The sequence below is a fragment of the Typopeltis vanoorti genome, chromosome 26, assembly GCF_054136105.1.
Source record: "Typopeltis vanoorti isolate ZY-2024b chromosome 26, IOZ_Tvanoo_1.0, whole genome shotgun sequence".
In the NCBI taxonomy this organism is placed as follows: Eukaryota; Metazoa; Arthropoda; class Arachnida; order Uropygi; family Thelyphonidae; genus Typopeltis; species Typopeltis vanoorti.
In genome coordinates, this window is record NC_143574.1 from 13281068 (window position 1) to 13305143 (window position 24076).

The 24076-nt window shown below is 34.2% G+C and overlaps 1 protein-coding gene across 2 annotated transcripts in view; it reads right to left on the bottom strand.

The window, feature by feature from the left end:
• Window positions 1-24076, bottom strand: part of LOC150092339 (lipid droplet-regulating VLDL assembly factor AUP1-like) — a 168862-nt gene that overhangs the window by 15566 nt on the left and 129220 nt on the right. For both annotated transcript variants that reach the window (XM_090415036.1, XM_090415037.1), the window contains 2 exons: window positions 18231-18347; window positions 4280-4464 (listed from right to left, as the gene is read on the bottom strand). In XM_090415036.1, coding sequence (XP_090271162.1) covers window positions 4280-4464; window positions 18231-18347 — 302 coding nt within the window. The remainder of the gene's footprint in view (window positions 1-4279; window positions 4465-18230; window positions 18348-24076) is intronic.

Genomic DNA, 24076 nt, shown 5'->3' on the forward strand with positions numbered 1-24076 from the left:
GACTAGATTTTTTGCTTATGTAGTTGTGAATGAGTGATGGGTTGCCAGAGTAAATTGTGAGTGCTTTGTCTGTGAATGGGTTCAAGGAGAGGTATGATAGATTGCGTGGATAAATTAGGTCTCCCACAATGAGTCTTCAGACTCCATGGAGGTGCCCATTTAATAATCTATTATTTATAAGATAGAAGAGTTCCTGACAAAAATAAAAAATAAGATAAAATTTAAAAAAAAGTCACAAATGTAGGCTTCGTGAAAGAGTAGATAATTCCGATGATGATTGGAAATTATTTATGTATCTATTACTATGTAAAAAGTGTATACTGATTCTCAGTGAACAAAAGAAAATTTTTAGAAAACCAAAGAAAATATAATAAAACCCAGAAATAAATAAACATAATGAGTACCATACAAAGTATTCTGCCATGACTAAACAAATCACCTGATCAACGTTATAAGTTCATTTGGATTAGCTCCTCCTAAGTTATTTACTGAGATACGAAATATATACAGCGACTGTTTATTATTGGTTAGCTATTTATAGTTTGAAAACAAATCTCTTTTTCCTCTCCTAATAAATTTTTTTTTTTATTATTTTAAATTATACTATCATTCATGCATATATGCACTTCTAGAGTTTATAGGATCACGTTATTCGCTCCACCCACCAACTTATAGGACACACATAATATCACAAATGTTAATTATTAATAATTCATTTGGCAGTAAAGAAAATATTTCTATTCATGCCTGCTCTTTCTCTTTCTTTATATTTCTAATCCTCATATGGCTCATTAATAATAATTCATATAATCACACCCTCTTAGTAATTTAAATAAACCAATAAAATATAGCATTCTTCTTATTTATTACTTTCTATTGTATCCTAAATTAAAATTAAACACATTAGTCTCTCCCCCTCCCACTCTATGCAGATTTGGTTACAACTGAAGAACTGTCATGATATGCAGCACATCTGCCAATACATAAGTATGAAATTGCTGTGTGCACAGTGATTTTCCCTCACCCCACCAGATGGTTATAGCGGTGGTGAGAGAGGTTGCATCACTCCAACATGAACATGTTAATTTAGCATTCTGCAGGCAGAATACCACATTAATGTTAATTTGTTACAAATGGTCAATGAAGCTTAGGAGGCAACGTTGCTAAAGTCATCATATCTGATACCTACAATGTTGAAGAAAACACTAAGGTTTGAGAAATAAGTTATTCTTTCACTGTACAAGGCTATGATATGACCCGTGTTGGCTACTCTGGTCAGATGTGATTAACCTGTATTCAGAGATGTGGCTACTCTTGAAAAAAATATGGAGGATAATCAAGATAATATCTGGCCTACAGAACTGTGTATTTGAGAAGAGACTGGGATGCAATCTTTCATCCTGTTGAAGATGAGCGAGTGTAGCTAGAAAGTACGTCAAGTCCAGATTCTTCTCATGACATGTAGTGTGTGTGTGTGTGAGAGGGGGGGATGGCCTGCTGTTGGATGTTGTGAGTACATCTTCAGTGAACATATTCAAGGAGAAATAATATATTTAAGAGTGAGTGATAGATAAGGAATCTGCCCCTCCCCCTCCCACACACACCCTTTATGGTGAGCCATTCATTAAGACTCCTTGGAGGAGCCCATAATAATACTCAAAATGTACTGACTGTTTTAAGAAAGATATGATAGATATCTAGGCACTAAGTGAAGAGGCCTTCCCTCGATGAATCCTTGATTACTGGAGGAGCCTGAATAATAATAAAATAATGTACAAACAGAGATATTAAAGTTATGCAGATGACTTTACTCTATGCAGATGATGTTATATTCCTCAATAAATGTTGCAAGTCTTCTAGTGTACAACCCAAATGATATAACAATTTCATATGAAAATCAGCATTAAAAGAAACTATGAAAATAGACGGAATCATGAAAACATCAGCTGTATTCTCAGTAGTGACTATAGGAACACTTTACATGTTTAGTAAAGATGTCAGACTGAATATGGAATAATAAAGAAACCAGCCAAAATACCTAAGCTAGCAGTAAGAAAGAAAGTTGTTCCAACTAATTTTAGCAATATGGATTAGAAATAAAACAGATGATAATAGGGGCTAGAGATATGAGAATTCAAAGACAAATTAGCTAAGTGAATAGGGGACATCAACAGAACATTATTAATAATGAAGCTATCGGAAAAGTTTGACATTAATATTAGGAATGGGTAAGTAAAACTAATCCTTCTTCTATGATCAGAGGAGGAGTTAAAAAAATTAGCAAAGTTTGTGTTTGAAGCCAAACTGGAAAGAAAAAAGACACACCAGAACAAGATATATATATATATGCATCATTAATTTATAATTATGGAAGCACTCATGTTTTATTATACAAGAAATATATAGTTGAGTGGATGCAGTTAATAGTGCTTTAGAAGATAAAATGTAAGAGATGATCAAATTAGACTTGAAATATAACAGACCAGTTTTGAAGAAAATTGTTGATTGGAAACTAGTCGTGGAATACTAAATGTTTTTAGACTATTTGGTATGATACTCTTGTGGATATATGATATGGTACTCTATGTGGATATCAGAAAATGAGATGATTTTAGTGCTCCTATATTATAATAACTACATCATTGATTTTTTTTTTTTCCAATGAATATATTGAAAAATTTTTTGGAGGTTTGCAACAATTTGAAAAAACTTGCAGACAAACCATGTATCCTAGAAATATCAAAAAAATTAAGAAAAAGTTAGGCATGTCATCAGTGCATAAAATATACACAAATCTATTCTAAAAAGTTAAAATTTATCAAAACTTATGCACACAAACACTTGCGAATACAAACCGTACATGGTGAGCAATTCACAGTCGATAGAAATGTAAACATACATAAAGATGCAGTATTAAATCAGAACTGCATAAAATTAACTGTCATTAATTAATTAATTAATTAGAATAAAATAAAAATTTTATAACAATTCATTCATTAGTGTATAGGCTAGGCTACTGTCAAGCAACCATACTGCTGCTGCTTCATTATCAATGCATGAATTGTTATATCTGAAAATAAATATGAATTTCTTTTTCACATTATCTTTTCATTTCTGATGTCTAGTGTTAGTAAGACATAACATCTACAGTGTTTTGTATCACATACGACAATATTGATGTAGAAACTGACCGACGGACGATTCATCTTGTAAGACGAAGTAAACTCATGATATCAATAATTACAATACGGTACTGTAAATGTATTTTCCCTTCATATGATTTTCTTAATAACGTTTTTGGGGAGTCAAAAATTACATGCTGATTTTTGACTGTGTGTGGGGGGGGGGGGGGAGTGGTCATCCCCCTAACTCCCTAGTAAACAGTGCTTTAATGAATGCAAATAATGAACTAATATACTGATTCAGCCATAGCAAAAATGTTTTCATAAACAAGCGTTTAGGCATTTTGGTTATGGCAAGCCAACAGAGCAACCTTATTAAAAACGAGAAAGGAGCACTGCAGCAGTGATTCCATTTGATCTTAAAGGAGAGTGGACTAATGTTAATTAGCTGGGAAAAGCTAACTACTCTGAAAATATAGTTTAACTGCTCACTAGTTATTACTTCCATTGAACACCATTTTCTGCCATTGGTACATAATGGAGGTGGAATACAGTTGAAGTACATATATATATTTCTGACTGCTGAAAAATATCAGCATAAGGTCACAGGCAGATTCAAAAGAACCAGCTGCTTTTTTATCATGCTGTGCCCCTAAAGCTATCCTAAAGGAAATTTACCAGAGCAAACCTTTCATGATAGCAAATATTCCTTTTTTTCTCTATGGGTTTACCATACTGAGAGATGATTATCTTAAGCTAATATCAAACAAAAAGAAAGTTAATCATAGATTTTAAATTTCTTATATATATTTCTTAAAAAAACACATAAGATGCTAAAAAAAAAGCTATTCAAAACTATGAATTTGTATAGACTATATTTAAAATGTAAGTCAGCAGTTAGAATTGGAAGTATAGAGAAAAAAAAATGGTTTGATGTAAAATTACATGTATGCTAGTCTCACTTATTCATCACCTATATGGATCCCAATATTTATTATCCTTTCTTTTAATACTTTTCAATACTGAAATGAAGCTTTTAGCACCCCCCCCCAAGATATATATTACATTAATAATAATAATAATAATAATAATAATAAAAATGCTATTATTAACAACCTAAGCAAAAGTAATATTAAGAAATTTAGTATGTCACTCACATGAGCACCAGCTTTAAGTACTGTATGTTTTGAAGGCTGTTTAGAAGAATCTGAAATGGAAGGACCAACCAAGTTTTCCACAGAAGAAGAGGCACAGGAAGAAGTCAAGAACTCTGATTCTGGGATATAAACAACTTCACCTTCAAGAATCCGACTAACTGTTGCATCAACACATCTTGTTAGAACTGTAAATTTTAAGATAATTTCAACACATTTTCTTCAAATTAGCTCTCAGAATGATACAAATTCAGTTCCATTTTTATTTCATACAAATTCTTTAAATAAAATGGGTTAACATTTAGAAGATATTACAGATTTCACTCAAGCATAATTTTCTTCAATTCTCCGAAGAATTTATCATCACTGACATTATAAAGCCTTCAAAAACTATCCCTCCATATTCTTTCAGTTAAACTGAGAGTGGCTATTCACCATCAAAGTATGTATTGCTCTTAAATACATGATTAGAATTTAATTTACAATAATTTTATAAGAATAATCCCATCGGGATTTCCAGTCCACATGGTTAGTCTAGTGGCTATGCGCTTCACAACCATATGTCTGGGGAAGGAGTGTCCTAGGTTCGATTCCCGTTGATGACGCGAGGAGTTTAAGGATCTTCCTCAGCCATAGCCACGTTAGCCGGTCTTGGGTGTGGACAGCAGGGTTTTTTCCACCAGTTTATCTGGGGTTTTTCATCCTGCAAGCAGGCAAACCGGTCCAGTGAACACACATGGATTACAGTCAGGAATACTGACCCAGCCATATCTGATTCGCCAGCTATGCCGGTTCTGGAGCCTGGATAAAATTTGGGGAACTGAGATGGTGCCGTACCTCCACCTAAAGGGGACTCACGACCATGTATCATCATACGATTATTATTATTATTGGGATTTCTATTTACCATATTTTCTGTAATACTATATAATGTATATAGTATAAAGTCATGGAACATGCAGATATAAACAAAATGTATTTATGGACAGAAAATACTACATGATTCCATCTTTGGCCATAATAACTGCTTCAACAGACTGTGGAAGACATTCTACTTATTTCTGGTAGAAATCAGTGTCACTGTGCTCCACCACTAAATTTCAACCATTAGTTACTTTCACTAAAGTAACTAATGGTGAGTCGTCTTGGCTCTGTGCTGGCCACTACAATATTCTGATATTATTGTCTGCAAACCACATTTACAGTGACTGCTTTGCGATAGTGTTAATGTCATAAAGCAATTTCAACACAGTAGACATTACTGTGTTGAAAGATGGGATGAATGCTACAAAACTGCCATCATGAAAGATGGCAGAAGTAATAATAGTAAGCATTTTTTTCTTTATTTCGTATGGGATTTCTTCCCTTCCTCCCCTGTCATTTAGGATGGATGGAGCCTGCCTAATAAGGGATTAAGTATGACTTTTATGACTGTAGATCTATGTGTGTGTTCACGGGGCTGGTTTGCCTGTTCTGAGAGACGAAAAACCCGAGTTTCTGGGTAACCCCCCCCCCCTCTATGAGACTGGCTAATTCACCTTTAGTCAAAAGAGAACAGATAAAGATTCCTGATATCATGGACGGGAATCAAACCCAGATCTTTCCAACCACAGGGCTTCGTCTATACTAACTGAGCTATGGAGACTCAATAGTAGACATTTATCATGCAAGAGGGCAGTTTTGTAGCATTCATCCCATCTTTCAACACAGTAACACTATCATTGCTTTATGACATTAACACTATTCCAAAGCAGTCAACAAGACTGTTTTGTAATATTCAACAAGAAAGAATATCATTATTTTCACAGCAACTTGATACTAGTGCCAGAGATAGAACAAGAAGTAGATAAGCTGGCAGTCTCTGTAGTCCAATTTTTTTTTACTATATCAGGTAATGGTATCATTAGCTAAATAAAAGAATTTTTTTTTTTTCAACTAGGAAAAAAAAACGAAGTAGTAGGGAACATTTTTAATTAATCTTAATAGTATATTAAAAATAATCAGAACTGACTAGTTTTGCCAACACCTATAAATTGGTTGCTTCATCAATTTTTTTTTATATTTTTTAATGAGAGAAATAAAAGAATCATGTAAAAAACCTAAATAAATTGTTAAAAGAGAAAGCAATTCAACACAAAATAAATATGACTATTAAATGCATTTGGAAATCAACAAACCAAAACACATACAAAATTATATTCAGCTGGTAGAGAAATGGGATCAACTTCAGATAGGGATGCCGAAATACGAGCCCGAATTATATAGAATAGTTGCTGCTATTTTATAATTTCAATAATGATTTATGCAAGCATATCTGAAAAAAGCAGGAAAGTAAAGCAAGTATAAGAAATGACTGTATTTTTATTTTTTTTAAATGATGACCCCAACACATGAAAGGTTATAGGACATATAACACTACAGTGCCATGTGCAGGTAAGTGATTAATTGGAGAGAAGTAGCCTACTGATATGTTTCCTAAAGACAGGAGGCTGTATTTAGTTGTATTATGTATCTATACTGTTTTGCCTACTAGAAAGGCAAAACAGTATGGAGAGACTGTTCCACAGAATTGAGGTGAATGGAATGAAGGAAGATGAGAAGTATGTTTGGAGTTGGACAGAAGGGATGGTCCTATTCTGTATATTATCAAGAATTCTTAGAGAGGTTTTGGGTGCAACACCTCAAATATGGGAACTGTATTCTAAGGTTGGTCTGATCTGAGATTTATAAAGTGTTAGGAGTTGAGAGGAAAAAAAGTAATGTTTCGAATATAAAAAAATACCAAGCTTTTTGGAATGAATAAGAATGAAAGCATTTTGGAGCAAGTTGGAACAAATGGCTTGAAAAATAAGTTGATATGAGAGAAGATATGAAAGAGATGCTGAATGGTGCAAACAAAAAAAAAGCTGAGATGAGTTTGTTGACAAGGTGTGAAATGAACGAGCTGAGACAGAATTGTAAATGATTTAATGAGCTAATTTAATTTAATTTAATGGTTATGTGGGAGAAATGGTGTTGGTGATGTCTAAGGCGATTCTGATGGTCAAAAGATTTGTATTTTTGTAATCATCTCCCCACCCAACCACAAAAAGAGGCCATAAAGCCTACAGCAAATCCATGCTGTGTGTGTGTGGACATAGATACAGGTTTAATAGAAAAAATACATACAGGAGCAGTGCAATAGATGCGAGTCATTTGAAGAAGATTATACTGCACAGACAGATAAATCTGATAGGCGTGAGGCTAATTGTTATGGGTGATTTCAACTATAGGGAAGGAAAATGGAGAGAAGAGAAATCATGCAAGATGAAAGAAAGGGATTTGCAATGCAAGAGTATTAGATCTAGTAAGAACATGAACACTAAATCATCTGATATGCCTCCAAGTGGAGAGTAATCATGCAGTTTTGACTTGGGAGGTGACAAATCATGTGAAAGCCTTGATTAAGAAGGGTTATATGCAGAACTACAAGACAGGTAATTACGATACAAAGAAGGCAGCTTGCAGCAGTGCCCTGGCTGGAGAAAAGAAGTCGAAGGTGTGTGTTGACTACAACCTTGGAGTTTTGAGAATACATTATATGAGCGTTAAATATATGAGTAATACTTGAAAGCAAAAGTTGTATAAAAAGAAAATACTGTGAACAAGTACTGAGAGGAAGGTGATGACTATGCCTAGGAGTAGTATAAAAAGCAAAATAAGCAAGCAATTCATGTTGAGAAAGGCAGAATCAGATTATGAAAAAAGTCATGTAGAGTAGGGAAATCTCAGAGAAAATTTCATTATGTGACAGGTTTTCTATGTGGGGCTTGAAGTAGCTCAAAAAGGTTCCATGTTTGGTTTCTAGAGCAGGGCTTCCAAGATCAGGTAAAAAATTCTTCCAATTTGTGTTAAACTCAATGGTCCGTCAATAGAAAAATAAAATCCTTAGGGCCCAGTAATCCCCCCCCCCACAATACTAATGTATTATAGGTAAACAAACCTTTTGTGGGTAGGACTCACTTAAAAAAGGTAAAAAGGATGAATGATCATAGTGACACTGATGGTAGAAAGAGTTAGATGCACTAGAAATAGCAAGTTATTGAGTAAAATCAGTTTAGTAAGGTAATTATTTCAAGCAGATCATTAACCCTCTGAATGCTAAGGGGGAACTAGATGAAAGAACAGAGTTGTATGAGTTAGATATATTGAATCTATTGCAAAAGCTTAATTCAAAGTGAGCAGAGGGATAAGATTGGATAATTAGCACAGGTACTGAAGGAATGTGCAGATGAATTAGCAATTCATCTGACCTGGTTGTTCAACTTGTCAGCATGAGCAAGATTCCCAAGAAATGGAATTATCTTGCCTTCCAAGTGGAAGGAAGGCAAGATAATTCCATTATAAAAGGGAAGAAAGGACAGAAGCAATCAGTTATAGATCAATCAGTATTCTGAAGCAGTTAAAACGGATGGAGAATCTAATTAGAATCTGCATCTAGAAAAGTGGATATATGATACCTTAATCCTCTATGGAGGACAGCATCGATTGATAAAGGTAGCTCTTGCTTTAGCAATTTGTTCACATTTCATAATAGTGACAGAGGAAATGGATATACCACAATATATACTTTTGGATTTTTCCAAGGAATATGACAGGATTCCACGCTAGAGGTTTTATAACATAAAGGGATGGATACCCAAAATAGGCTTGCAAACATGAATAGGAAAGTGGTAACTGACGGGTACCAGAGTTATGTATAGAGGTGCTGACTAAGAAGGTGGAATGACGTGTGGATTACATCAGGGGTTTGTACTTGGGCACTGTTTAAATTATATATTAATGATACTGAGGATAATCCAGAAAGTAATACTGAGTTATCAGCTGATGATGAAAGGTCAGATTCCCAATACAGAATTCTTGCAAGTTGATCTGAACAAACTGGGTCTATGGACAAAATAATGTCAGGTTAATGATAAAGTACAGGGTTATACATTCCGGATTGAGGACACTGGAGGCAGAATGCTACATTAATGGTGATTTGCTACAAGTGGTCAATGAAGGTAGAGATCTGGTAGTAATGGTAGACAGTTGAAGTTTAGAGACCACATTGCAAAGGTGGTTAGGTCAACACACTGGATAACCCCAATGTCAAAAAGGGATTTTTAATATAAGTATTAGTTAGATTTTGCAATTCATGGTAAGTGGATAAAGAACTAGAGGATCATCCTGTGGAAGCTAAAAATAGGGTATAGTTAGGAATTGTGTAAGGTCCAGGTTCTTCTCATGGCATGTATAAACATGGGATGACCTGCTGCTGGATGTTGTAAGTACAGGTGGAAAGGGACACAGAATAAACACTCTCCCGAGTCATTAAAACCACGTGGCAGAGACTGCATAATAATAATAACAATGGCAAAAAAAAAAAAAAAAAAAAAAACGTTGAAGAGAAAACTTGATGAACAAACTGAACTCCTAAAGTGTGACTAAACCTCTTGTGCCAACACAAGAGGCTTAATAACACTTTTTTTTTTATATTTTGATCTTGATATAACATATCGTCAGTGCACAGACAATTCAACATGGTAGAATAACAGTTTGAAATGAGAATAGTATAGAAGACAAGTCATTATCAACTCCATGCTGTGACAGACCAGCCTTCACAGGCTTATTATAGATGATATGATTGGTACTCCTGCAGACTTTTCTCAACAGAACATCCTGTTTTGTCCAGGGTAAAAGAGACAACAATTACAAGGAACTTGGTAAATTAAATTAAATATGCTAAGAAATTATATTCTTGGTTTATCCTTTATCCAAGTGTAAGCAAACAAAGTTTGTGTGTGAAGTATCCTCACAACTAAGCTACTTGTATATAGAGGCTAATGACTTCACATTAATTGCCTTAGTATTCCATAATGCAAAGCACACATCCTTTTGGATATGTATAATGCTAAGTCTGTGTCTGGATCCCACTGATGAGATCAATAAAGGTCAAAACCGGCCTGGGTAATGGCCTTCCCATAATACTTAGCATTATACACATCTTTGCATTAGCATTATAATTAATATTAAATTAATTTTAATATAATTAATTATATTAACATTAAATTAATATTAATAATAAATATAACTTAGCATTATGGGATACTAAGGCAATTAATATGAAGTTATTAGGCTCTAAATACAAGTAGCTTATTCATGAAGATAGTTTGCTTGCACTTGGATATAAAGGATAAACCAAGAACACAATTTCTTGGCATCTTTAATTTAATTTATAAACCAAGTGAAAAAACTTTCAATAAGGAATTTGGTAAACACCAGAAAGGATAAAGGAGACAGTTTAGCATTGATGGAAAGTAAAAAAAAGAAGAGCCTTGACAGGGAAGGAAAAAAAAGCACAGGAACGAACTAAATTATATTTTATGAGGATCATCAACAATTGGTTGAGATTTCAGCAACCTAAGAATTGAAATGCTTTATACAGTCCCATCCTTTACTCCTACAGCCTCTTAGGAATAGGCTGTAAGAGTCGAGGATGGGTTGAATCTTCTGTGAGAAGAAGATCCATTCTTTTGCATAATCCATTAGATACTGTAAAGTTCTAGTTTGACATCATGAGGATTGATGCAAATTATGAGCTCTATTCATAAAGTTTTGATGACACCCTCTCTCTCTCTCTCTCTTTTTTTTTTTTTTTTTTAAAGATAGATGATGTGCTGAATCTTGTTGTATGTAATGGTAATAAAGGTAGGTTTATGATAAACTAAATCAGGTGTAAGATACATATTATTTCTGCCATTATCCATGTGGACATCATCATTAAGGAAAGAAGTATGAAATCTTACATTCAAAGCAGGAGATATTAAAGTTAGCTCTTCTTTATGCTTCTGTATTTGGATTTACAGCCAAAGCAACTCAGGGGCTATGAGATTGTTATGTATTATGTCTGTTAATTGTATGTGTTCTAATGGCTGATTTGCCTGCTTTGTGGAATGAAAAATAAGAGTTTTAAGAAGGAAAAATTCTGCCACCTCCATACTGAACTTTTCGAAGGAAAACAGAAAATCATTAAAAGAAGACATCAACATGGTAGTCAATAACTTTCTTACAGGCAGAGATGGCGAAACATTTGCCATCACTAACGACCCTACACAACTTGTTCAGATGCCAACCAGAATACCAGATAACACGAACCACTCCCCAAACATCATAGATCTCTTCCTCACCAATGCCCATTCCAAATACACAGTGAAAGTAGTGGCCCCTTAGGTAATTCTGACCAGAACCTAGTGCTCATCTCCTCCCTCCATGCAACAACGCTTACACAGCCACTCCCATACAAGAGTAGTTTGGCATTATAACAGTGCCAAGCGGGACAGCCTCTGCAACTTCTATGCCACATTCCCATGGTTCGACTATTGCTTCATGCCTTCCAACCCAAACATATGCGCCGAACTTATCACCAAAGTAATCCTTGCTGGCATGAAACATACATTCCCCCCACACTACTCTGAACTGCCATTCCCTAGCTAAACCCTGGTTCTCCAAAAGATGTGCCAAGGCTGTATAAATAAAAAACCAAACATATCGTAACTGGCTCAAATCAAGAACTTTATCCCCCTTTAGAGCTTATGCAAAAGCCTGAAATAGATGAAAAAAAAAAAAAAATCAATGCTTCAAAAACAGTTTGAAAGAGCAAAAAGCAGGAAACTAGCAGTCTGTCCAAATGGCAGCCGAACCTTCTGGTCTCTCACCAAAGCAATTGGCCATACTTCTGCCCAACACTATTCCCACATCTATCCTACCCAGATTGCTCTATTGCACTTCAGTCCTTCCTAAAGTAATGGAAAAAATCATCAATTCCCAACTCCTACACTACCTTGAAGACACCCACCTGATAAACGACGGCCAGTATGGATTCCGTCGCTGGAGATCTGCTCACATGTCACCCATCTTTGGACAAATACCATGGAGAAATTTGGAAAATCTCAAGTGGTTGCACTTGATATCTCCAAAGCTTTTGACTGGGTCTGGAACAAAGGCTTACTAACAAACTACCACCATTTGGTCTATCTCAGGACTGCTGTAGTCAGATTGCCAGCTATCTGTCTGGATGCACACTGTGTGCGTGATGTTGGATGGTTCCTTATGCTCTCATCATTCAACTAATACTTGGGTTTCACAAGGTTCTGTCCTCTCACCAACCCTCTTCCTGCTATATATCAATGACCTACTTCAGTTGATTTCCAACCCAATATGCAGTTTTGCAGATGACAGCACATTCAACTCATCCCTTTCATTTGATAAACCTTACTCTACACAACTCACCTCAACCTACAGAACATCAACCACCACCGCCCTCAATTCTGATCTCTGAACCATCTTCCAATGGGGTTCAGATAACCCCCATCAATTTCAATGCTAATAAAACCCAGATCTGTTCTATTGAGAAATAGTATTCTTTTTGACAAAACCCAAATTTCTGGACAAGTTCAGATTTCTCTTTTTGGAATTACCCTGAAATCAATCTCTTCTGGCATAAACACATCACACCCATTGCATCCTCAGCTTCAAAAAAAAAAAAAAAACTAGGATTTCTCTTTCGCTCAAGACGTTACTTCACTCTTGAACAGCTGTTAACCTTATACAAATCACAAATCCACCCAGCTATTGAATACTGCTCTCACATATGGGGTGGGGGCCCCTAAAAGCTCACTCAATACAGAGGAGAGCAATTAGACTTATTAATGACCCATCTCTTACCAACTCACTCCTCCCACTTTTGCACAGAAATTTGGTTTCTGCAATATGTGTATTCTACAAATATTTCCATGGGAAATGCTCATCTGAAATAACATCAATAATCCTCCCCAATTAGTACTAAGCTTGTTGGAACAGGTACAGCTGCTGCTCAACATCCCTTCGCAGTGCACCTTGAAACAAACAGAACAAGTTTCTTTTCCTCTTCCTTCATCCCTGCAACTGCTGCATTGTGGAACAGTCCCAAGGAATACAATATACAGTCTTTCAAATCAAAAGTAAACAAGTTTCTTTCTCTTTTCCCAACCCACTACTCATATACGATACTAATGTACTATAGGTTGATCAACCAACCTCTCGTGTATGGGCTCAGCAACAAAAAGAGACCAGCTAACTCGCCTTCAGTTAAAAATACCTGATAAAGATTCTTTATATTCTGTATAGAATTCAAACCCAGGCCTTTACAATCAAAGGGCATCATCAAAACCAAATGAGATATGGAGAAGTCTTCTTTATACAGATAGCATCCTGGTAAATAAATCTGCTACAAATAGCAGCATCTTGAGCTGAATTAAATAACTGTTGTGGCAAATATGGTGTGAAAATTAACCAAAGAAAGAAACAGGAAGGGAAAAAAAACTTTTTCAGTAGTGAATGCCATGTATAAATCTATGGACAGATTACATTTCAGATATTTAAGCACACTATTTTGTGAAAATGGAAATTTAAATATTGAAAACATTATAAAATGAGGAGAGGTGGCATCAGTTAAATTTATATGGAACAGGAAAGAAACCAGCAAAAGAGTCAGCAGCATACAAGATAGTATTTGAATCAATTTTAACCTATGGGTCTAGTGCTGAATTACAAATATTTTTATGTGAATCTCACCCACGAATAGGTGTAAACCTATAGTAGGTTAATATATCATGGGAAGATCTAAAGGTTAAAAATTCCAGAAGGATTATCTAATCTAAAGATTAGATAATCCTCCTCTAGAAACCAAACATGGAACTTTTTCAAGTCATATCAGGCCCACAAGTAAGCAAAGTGGAGGTGGTCTCATTGTGCAATTCATCTAAAGACATTTATAAAACATTATGCTCACAGCGGAATATGAACTCATAGCTTGTTGGTTTGGAGAACAAGCATGCTATCCACTCATCTAAACAGGCTGGCAGTTAATCAAAAGTTAGGAATAATTGATCAAACACTGGCAAATGACACTGTAGTAGAACCATTTTAAACATGAAGTATAAGAAAATAACTTTGCATTAAAGAATGTGTAAGTAGAGCTAATCTAGATCAAACAAAATGGGAGATGAAAGATTAGCAAAGGTTAGCCTCTGAGGCTAAAATTTCTGAGAAAAGATCCAGAGGAGGAAACAAAATGTAGGCAAGCCAATGCCTTAGAAGTTTGAAAACATAAGAGCTAATTTATTAGAAACTTAATAGTTTAACATAAGTTAATACATAACAGGCCAATTTCAAAGAAAGTTGATCAAAAACTAGTCACAAATATTACGTTAAAGTGACATGTCTGATACACCTCTCAAATGTGCACAACAGAAGATGCAGTTTTTAACAGACAACATTCTCTATAAATGCAAAATACTATTGCTAGTCTAGAGAGAGATTTACAAAATCCACACTCATATCAGGACAATTTTTTTTGGGGAAAAACAGTGACTAACAAACTGAGCTACACAGAGAACATATCACATAACTACATGTGATGGAATATGTGCTTTAACCTCAAGTTTATTTTAAAATAATGAATTTATTGTAATTATTGCTCCTTCATTTAGGAGACAGATGTCATGACAGAACCATTTAAAAGAACAAAATGCCAGCAGAGCAGGTATGATAACAAGTAAGAATCAAAGTGCAATACTAGATTTATTATACATATGGCTGTTTACTACCAAGGTTACAGTTCAATGAAAATCACCAATCCATCTTCTGAGCATGTGCAAGCATTAGATTAGTAACTGAGATTAAAGCTCCCCTTCCCCTCAAACTGTGTCAGCATTTCATTTGTAATGACATGTTGACATGATTTGCTAGTATGAAACTAATAAAGTTTTGAAGTTGATAACTTAAAAAAAAAAGTTATTTTGCAAACAAAGTTCAGGAGCTGTTGTTAATAGAATGTGAAATGACTTTTGTTCTTGTACTGTATAGGTCACATCACCTATCAGCTGCTTACTTCTTACCATGCTCGTTGAAAATTGGTTGAACAGTTGACAACTGAAACTGTGTAGGATCTAATCAGATTTTCAATTCAATTTTAGATTCTTTATAACAACAGTCAAATCTAATTTCACTTTTCTCTCTCTACTTCTCACGATTCATCACTTTATGGATTTTATAACCTATGACCAGTCTGGCCTATTTGTGAACACCCAGGTATTTTTGAAGGGGATTAGTATACATAATTTTTGGACTGGTTTATAAGCAGGGCTTGAAAAATTTTTGAGCTAGCTGGCTCATCAGTCAGGCAATATCTCACTACTCAGATGTCAGTCTGGGTTAGTCTACCATGGCCACATCTTTAATCCTAGATAAAGTTAAATTTATAACCTTTTGTTAATGCTATGGCTAATTTTTACTCTGTAGAGGTGGACCCTGTTAAGCCGAGTAATCTAATGGAAGGTTGGATTAAACCCCAGCAGGAAGTTATGTCAGTGAACAGATGGGCACTGGAGGGTTAGATAAAGGTAGTATTCTAGTGCTATGCTAGAAGAGGACCTTATTAGCTAGATGCTATTAGAACAGAACAGCATCTATTACTGTTATTATGTGACACCTCCAGGGAGTACAAAGACTCATTGAGGGAGGGCATCTACTCTACAGCTCTCTGCCTCCATCACTCAATCCACTAACTACAATGAACCACAACTACACCAATACCATCTACCATCACCACTAGTATTTTCACAGACAATCACAAACATTCATGCCCATGGCAGGATTCGAACCTGCAGCCTTTTGGCTGGAGAGCGGACACACTAACCACTCGGCCAACCAGGCTGCATCTAAAGGATATTTTTTATTAACAGTGACATTCACAGCCTCAGTAAGTGGAAGTGACTGGCCTTCACACTTCAAAACCTGGTCAGGAGAAGTGGAATATTTGACTAAAGCAAAGATGATAATTTCTCAAAAGCAATGGCTCCCAGTTCTGCATAGCTCTTGTAAGACAAACCAAGGTGGCAGTTTTGACTCTTTGAGAGCAGGGGGGGGGGGTGCTAAGAATCTCACAGATAGTAGTCCAATGGAAATATTTGACCTTGTGACTTGGAACATTCAACACAAGAATTTTAGCTAAGGACTTTGAAGTAGACTTTCTTCTGAAAGGAATTGATAACCTAAAATTTGATTTTCTGACATTATGTGAAACAAAAAGATGACCTTAACTGCAAAATGAAAGGATTATCAGGTCTTCCTTGGCAAATCACTTCCAGGAAACAATGTTGCCGGAGTGGGATTTATAGTTTGACCAAAACAAATCAAAAATGTCTTATCTTGCAACATTTTATCAAAAAGAGTATGGAAATTGATTATTCAAACAGGTCAAAGAGAAGCATTAAAAATAATAGTCTGCTATGTACAAACTTGTTCAGCTGATGAAACGATAGAAGACTTCTACAAGCAAACAGATTATTGTTTAAAAGAAAAAGCACATATACAATAGCATGTGGGGGATTTCAATGCCAAAAACTGGTAAAGGCTAGTTTGGAGAAATATATGAGTCCATGGGGATTAGATGATAGAAACGAAAGACAAGAACATCTGATAGAGTTTGCTGAAGCAGAGAGGCTTTATATAATAAATACTTTTTTTTTTTTTTTTTTTTTTTTTAAAGTAAGAGCTCCAGAAGAAGGTGGACAGAGATTGCTAAATGGAGTAACATGAAATGAAACTGACTATATTATGAAAAATTGCAAAAAATCATAAAAAATGTTGGAACAACTGGAAAAACACATTGCGACATACACTCAGATCACAGACCATTAAGAGCCATTCTTCACAGAGACAAAAAAAAGGAAGTAACAATATGAGCAATATTAAACCATAAACATATTTTGAGATAGGGCAGATTGGTAAATTAGTAAAGCAGATTGAGTGGAGCTTGGAATAGATAAAGACCTAACGAAATTCAACCAATAAATAAAACAATGCAAAACACAGGAAGAATTTATGACAGAAAATAATCATAGGTAGTGTTTCAGCCAAGAAACTCTTGAACTGCTATGTAAAAGAAGAGAGTTAAAAGATTCAACTCATACTCATTTAGAATATATAATACTTTGCAAGTTACTGAGAATAAAGATACAAGATTACACTAAATTTAGAATAAATAAACTACAAGAGACAACAGAAAAACAAAAGCCTAAAAAAGGTAGAAATAGAATTAAGGATGAAAGAATAATCCAGCTCTTCTAGATGAACAGAATATTAAGAAAACAAGACAAATGGAAAGTAATTGTCCAGAATTACTACAGTAAACTCAACTCAAAAAATATCACTGCAGTAAAGTTAACAAGTATAAAGAAGCACCAAAAATATTGTCAGAAGAGGTAGAATATGGAGTCAACCAGGTGAAGGTAGATAGAGCACCAGGGACAAATTAAATAAGAATAGAAGGTATCAAGGTAGGAGGAAATATTCTTTTATAAAGCTCTAACAACAAGGTTCACTTTGTATCTACCTAAGTGAAGGTAAAATACTTGAGAAATGGAAATCATCTAAAAATGCATAATACAAAATTTAAGGAAGATGGACAAGTAAAGCAATGCACTAAATTATTTGCACAACAGACTAGAATATCAATTTTACTGCTATGTTTTGATGTCCACATATTTGAAATAAACCGACCTATGAAGGTTGGTCGATTGGTAGAGCCTCTGCTACGAATGGCTCAGTTAAGTAAGTTTGAGCGCGGTTAGTAGTTGGAAGGGGGGCCAATCGTTCGATGCTGTCGGCACACTCTCCCTCGATGAGTCTTTGGACTCCCTGGAGGTGTCAAAATAATAATAATAATAATAATAATGAAAATAAACACATCTCACACCACCACCACCAAATAACATAAATTTATAAATTTTCATTAACAGTGCAATTTAAAAGAAATTTTTCACTTAGTTTATTGAGATGAATATTCTTATAATACAACAGCATAATGACTTGAGTTCAGAGAGGAACTCACCTAAATCTTGGCAAATAATACTCAGTGGCACACTTGGTAATATTTCTTTGATCTGTCTAGCCATAGTATTTATATCCAGGTGGGACGAATTTACCTCTTCAGAATGTGAATTACGAACTAGATATTGGAGGGAGGAAAAAGTAGTTAATATTTGCATGATAAATAATTTTAAATCTTACCTACTTAAAAATGGGCTGTTAGTAAGCAAATAATCTACTTCATATAAATAAAGGTATTCCTGAGGTCATAAATAATGTTACTAAGTGGGATTAATTGGTTGTTTCAAATTAGCATGAAAAATCACAAGAAATAAGTGATACTGAACTTAAAGTAGAATGCAAACAATGGATTGATTTGAAAAAATAAGAACTGCATGATGTTATAACATAAAACAATGCAATGGTATAATTGAGAAAATATTGCGATATTAATAATTCATTAGTTAATAAAAAAAATGATTGATGTGTGGTTAAAATAAGTTTTCCCATAACTTAGATACAGAGAGGCAGCCATTCCAATTTAAGTTTGGAGACAGTGAAGTAAGGCCTCAGTGATTTCTTTAAACAGTTCAAATTTATATCAACATCAATTAAGTGTTTTTCAGACCAGAGGATGTTGTGGTCTGCATCTATTCCATGCTGCGCCAAGCCAGATTTACTGTTGCTAATTTAAGATTGTTCTTGTATTCTCTTTTCCTCAGAGTGTCCAGTTTGTCCAAAGAAAGAATGATGGCAGTCACAAGGAACTTGGTAGACAGGGAGAGCTATAGGAGGCCGTTTATCTTTTAAAGATGGAAACCATGCTGATAATTTGTTGATGGGAAGAAAAGCAGCCACCAAATTGTGTTTCTTGAAAATTCTGGAAATGGGTTCTGAAATGCCAGAAATGTAAGGAATTGAAACTTGGCACACTGTTTCCTGTTATTTGAACTGGGATTATAGAAATTAAAAAGCTGTTGCATGCTTAAGAGTTCCTGCTGTAATAGTTAAGCCAGAGAACAAATAGTACGAGAACACTACAATAAAGTATTTACAATTCCAGTCTTCCGTGATGGATAGTGAGCTGATTGCTGTTGAATGTAGTGTCCAGTGAAAGTAGGCTTTTGAAAAACAAAATTAATTAATTCATGTGATCGTGTGCAGATAAGTAGAAGGACAATTTGCTGTCTTTTTTCATTTCCATAGTAACTTTAATTTGTGGCTGTAGATTGTTTATATTAGATAAAAAATGTAGGTAATGTGTCTTCATTATGGGGCCAGATAGCAAAAACTTCTATATAATGAGCCCAACATGAAGGCTGAGGGTGTGTGGATGAGAGGATATTTTCTAAATGTTCTAAATAAACGTTAGCATGTGAGGGAAAAGAGTGGACTTCCCATTGTGGTTCCTTCAACTTGACTGTAAAACTTATTCTGGCAAATAAAATATCCAGAATGCATACAAAGTCGAATAGTTTCACTATATCTGCATTTGTTGTAACTATTGTTGTATCATGTCCAGTAATTACCAACTTGATTTGTAAGATAGCAAATGTAGTTAGAACTAAGAATGTTACAGTATGCTGTTTAACCTTTCCTACCGGACGAGGTGGATGAAATATCATCATCATCAAATTCTTGCCATGTACCCTCAAGGGGTGTACAGGATATGATAGTACTACATGAAAAATTTACATCATTACTAACTTCCTATCTACAATTTTCCTCCAAATCAGCTGTTACTTGTCAAAACTCCAATATTATCAGATCTTATATTTCTATCGTCTAAAGCACTTTGTACTACATCAATCCACCTATACCTTGGTCTTCCTCTGGGTCGTTTTCCTGCCAACGTGGCAGAGAACACTTGTTTGGCTAATCTTTCCTCGCCCATTCTGTTTAAGTGACCATACCACCTGAGGTTAGCTCTGCTAACGCATCCCTGGATGCTGACAATGTCAAGTTCTTTCCTAATATCCTCGTTTTTAATATGATATTGCCATTGATGCCATCTGTTCACACCTCTAATCTTTCTCAGGACTCTCATATCTGCAGTCTCTAGTCTTTGGTCAAGTGTTTTACTTCTGATTCAGTCAGAAGTTAAAACTGGTTTGAACACTGTCTTGTATACAGCTAATTTAGTGTTCCGACTAATTTCTCTCTTATTCCATATGAATTTATTCAATTGACTTCCTACCATACCAGCTTTGATGATTCTGTTGACTATTTCCCTATTTAATTTACCATCTTCACTAAACATCGTGCCTAAGTAGCTTAAATGTTTTACTTGTTCCACAGGTTCCCCATTCACAACACAGTTGACATTTTCAATGATTCTACTTATTTCGTTGTGTCTCTTTATAAGGTCTTGATAAGACCTCACTTGTGCACAATAATGTGCACAAGTGAGGACTATTGTGCACAGGTCTGGTCTACTGGTTTCTGTTGTGATTCTGATATAGTAAACAGAGTACAAAGGAGGGTGTTAAAAATGATATCAGGATTGTGGAATTCTGATTATGAAGACATTGAGAATTTGTAGACTGCAAACACTAGCAAACAGGAGAAAGAGGGGTGATATGATTGAGACTTACAAACTTCTGAAAGGTCATAGAGGATTTCAGTTGATGGGATTTTTCAGTTTATGGTGAGTGGGGACATGACCAGAGAACATCCTTGGAAGCTAAGAAAATGCCGCTAAGAAGAGGTGAGAGCTTAAGTTTTCTCTCATAAGATGGTGCGTAATTGGAGAAGATTGCCATTGGATGTTGTGAGTGCAAGCAGTGTGAATGAATACGATAGCTAGTGCATGCAGTATGTGGCCTCCTTCAATTAGTCCCTGACTCCCTGGGGCTCTCTTAATAATAATAATGTAATAACTGTATTTACCTGTAAGTGAAAAATTCGTTAGGAAAAAATGAACCTTCAGCTAAGTGTAATTAACAAAATAATATAATACTAATATTTTCAGATAAAATTAATCCTGAATTATTATTATATTGCATTAATATTTTCTAATAATTCTTGCATTTTTTGTTCCTAAAGAATTTTATTTAATTATGAAAGAACTATTGTTTTTATCCCAAATTAATCACTTGTTTCCAAGTTTTAATAAGTCTGCTATTTGTCTTAAATTAAGTTTTGTTTATTGTAAATTATAAATTTTAGTTAAATACTTCACAGAATGAATGCCTAGTTTCCACACTTATATAGTTTTTCTCTAGACATATCAAGACAAAGTTTATAATAATTCAGAATGCTAGAATTTTATAGTCTTCTGATTTTTTTCATTTTTGTTTCATCCTTTGAAGTCGGCAAAGCAATAACATAGTTTATTCCAGCTACTTCTTGATGGTAAGTGGAATTAAGTATTCTATAAACATACTTATACTTTTCCACATTTGCAGTTGTTTCTATACTGATAATATGAGAACAGTATAGGTTCTATCATTACCTGAATTTTACGTCCCCATCAGCTAAATTGATATTTAGTCTGAAAAAGTTTACTGACAGTTAAATGGTATACATTCTTTAAGAATAATAAATTTGCAGCCTTTTTCATTGCAAAAGGCATACTTTTTATCATTTTCTTTATATTGATTAGGAAAATATTAATAAATTATCAAAGCAATATGAAAAGACCAACTATAACATTAACATTTGTCAGTAGTAATAGAAAAAAGTGTTTTGTTTAAAATTTTTTTTTTTTACAAATATTACTGGCATTCATAGGTCATAACAAATCTGGATATGTACTGTTTTAAGTTAAAAAGTGCAAACAAGCAAAAGAACAAGATGTTTCTTTAGAAATACTTCAGAAATTATCTCAAAGTACTTTTAATAGTAAATACCAGAACTTCAAAATTTAGTGCTGGAACGTTAACAGAAGTTCTACAAAATTGAAAATTAGAAATGTAACCAGTCAGAAAAACAAAATACAACTTACACATAATTTTTACTATCAAAATTTAGGATTAAGTATATTTATGAAATTATAAAAAATTTTTTCTGCAATTAAGCAAAAGGTCCTTAGTGTGTAATTGCATTTATTTCTTAATGACCATCTTGCTTATCATTGCTGGCAACTCACAGTATTTATGCACCTTAATTTATTTCCACAAATTAAAATGCAGTTTACCTGAGTAGTTGACAAAAGTTTATAAAAGAAGAATGCATTAATTTCTTAGCCAGTTTAATTAAATACACGGGAGTTCAAACTGTAGAAATAAATATCATGATGATTCATGTCAGTTTCACAAAAAACTATTTGGTGAAATACACTATATTTTGCAATAGTCATATTTGTTCTAATATCAAAGAAAAATGAGAAAAAAAGAAATAATAAAGATTATGAGATTATCAAGAAAAATTGATTATCATATTTATAACATTTAAAAATATTAAAGAAAAAATTATCACTTGGTAAAGGGGGAAAAAAATACACACTTGGCATTCTGGAAAACAACATTTTTTCTCACTTTTTCTTTGGTATCAAGTGAAAATATGGCTGTGACAAGATAAACAATATTGTCGCCAATCGTTTTTTTTTTTTTTAATTGACATAAATCATTGAATCAGAACAGTGTTCATTTCTATAATTAGAACCTTTTTTTAAATTACAAACTGACTACAAAAATTAAATTGCATTTAATTTGAAAAAATAAAGTACTGTATGCTCACAGATGTGAGACCCTTCAACACTCCTGCACATGTCAGAAGAAGGAAAATCCATTCCGCTATTAGGGTAATCAATGCGTTTCACGGGATGTGTGTTTAGTATTATACGTTGGAAAATTAGCTTTTCTTTACAGTTGGAAAATTTACATATAAAGCACGTGATTCGTGTGTTGGTGACCAATTCATAAATCATTTATTTATTTCTCCCGTTCAGCATTAATCAACTATTCTTGGCACATTGAACTGTGGGCATACAACAAGCTGCACAAATATGGCAAGTTGCCAGTGCTGTCATTTGTGCACAATGAGGAAAAAACTTAGGCCTCATTGTGCACAATGAGGCAAGATACTCACACTACATTAAAACTCAAGTCCATCTTACATCCCATTTCAAAGTGCGAACTTTGGTTTGCTGTTACTTCGCCTAAACATAAGAAGATGGAAGCAATTTTTTTTTCACCTCAGTTTTCAATGTATGCACATATTTGTTTGATGTAAGCATTTCCAAACAAAACCTTCCAAACAAAAGCACATTTCAGATGACCTTCTTTTTGCCTTTTTCTTGTTCGTGATTTAGTTTTTCTGTATACATTATAAGATAATTTCTTTATTATTAATGATTAACACTACCAAGAGCACTAATATTGTAATAACGAAATTCATATATCTGACACACTTCAGCACATATGAACATCACAGAAATATTTACGAATTAAATAGTCATTATTATGGTTAGTGTTAATTTGTGAATGAAGATATTTTATATATTATAATACTTCATTCACATTTAACATAATCCACCATGTCATAAGCAAGACTTGTAAATATTATTTGTTGTTAGTCTCTTGCTTGCAATTATTATTCATATAAATGCTTTGAATTTTGTTTGTTATTAATTAATTATTTAATCTTAGAATATGTAATAATAATGAAAAGACTCTATATAAATATGTCATTCATCTTATTTAGTTTATTCTGTAAAATTTATTATAAGAAACTGTGTGTACGTAAATTTCTTCTTCTTATTGTGCTATCTTCTATCGAAGGTCAGCGACCATCTTGGTGAACAAACTGCGCTCTTGTGCTAATCTGAGAAGTTGTGCACTGCTCTGTCCTGTCCACATCTTGATGTTGTCAAACCATGATATTCTTTTTCTTCCTCTAGTTCCTTTGCCACCAATTCTTCCTATC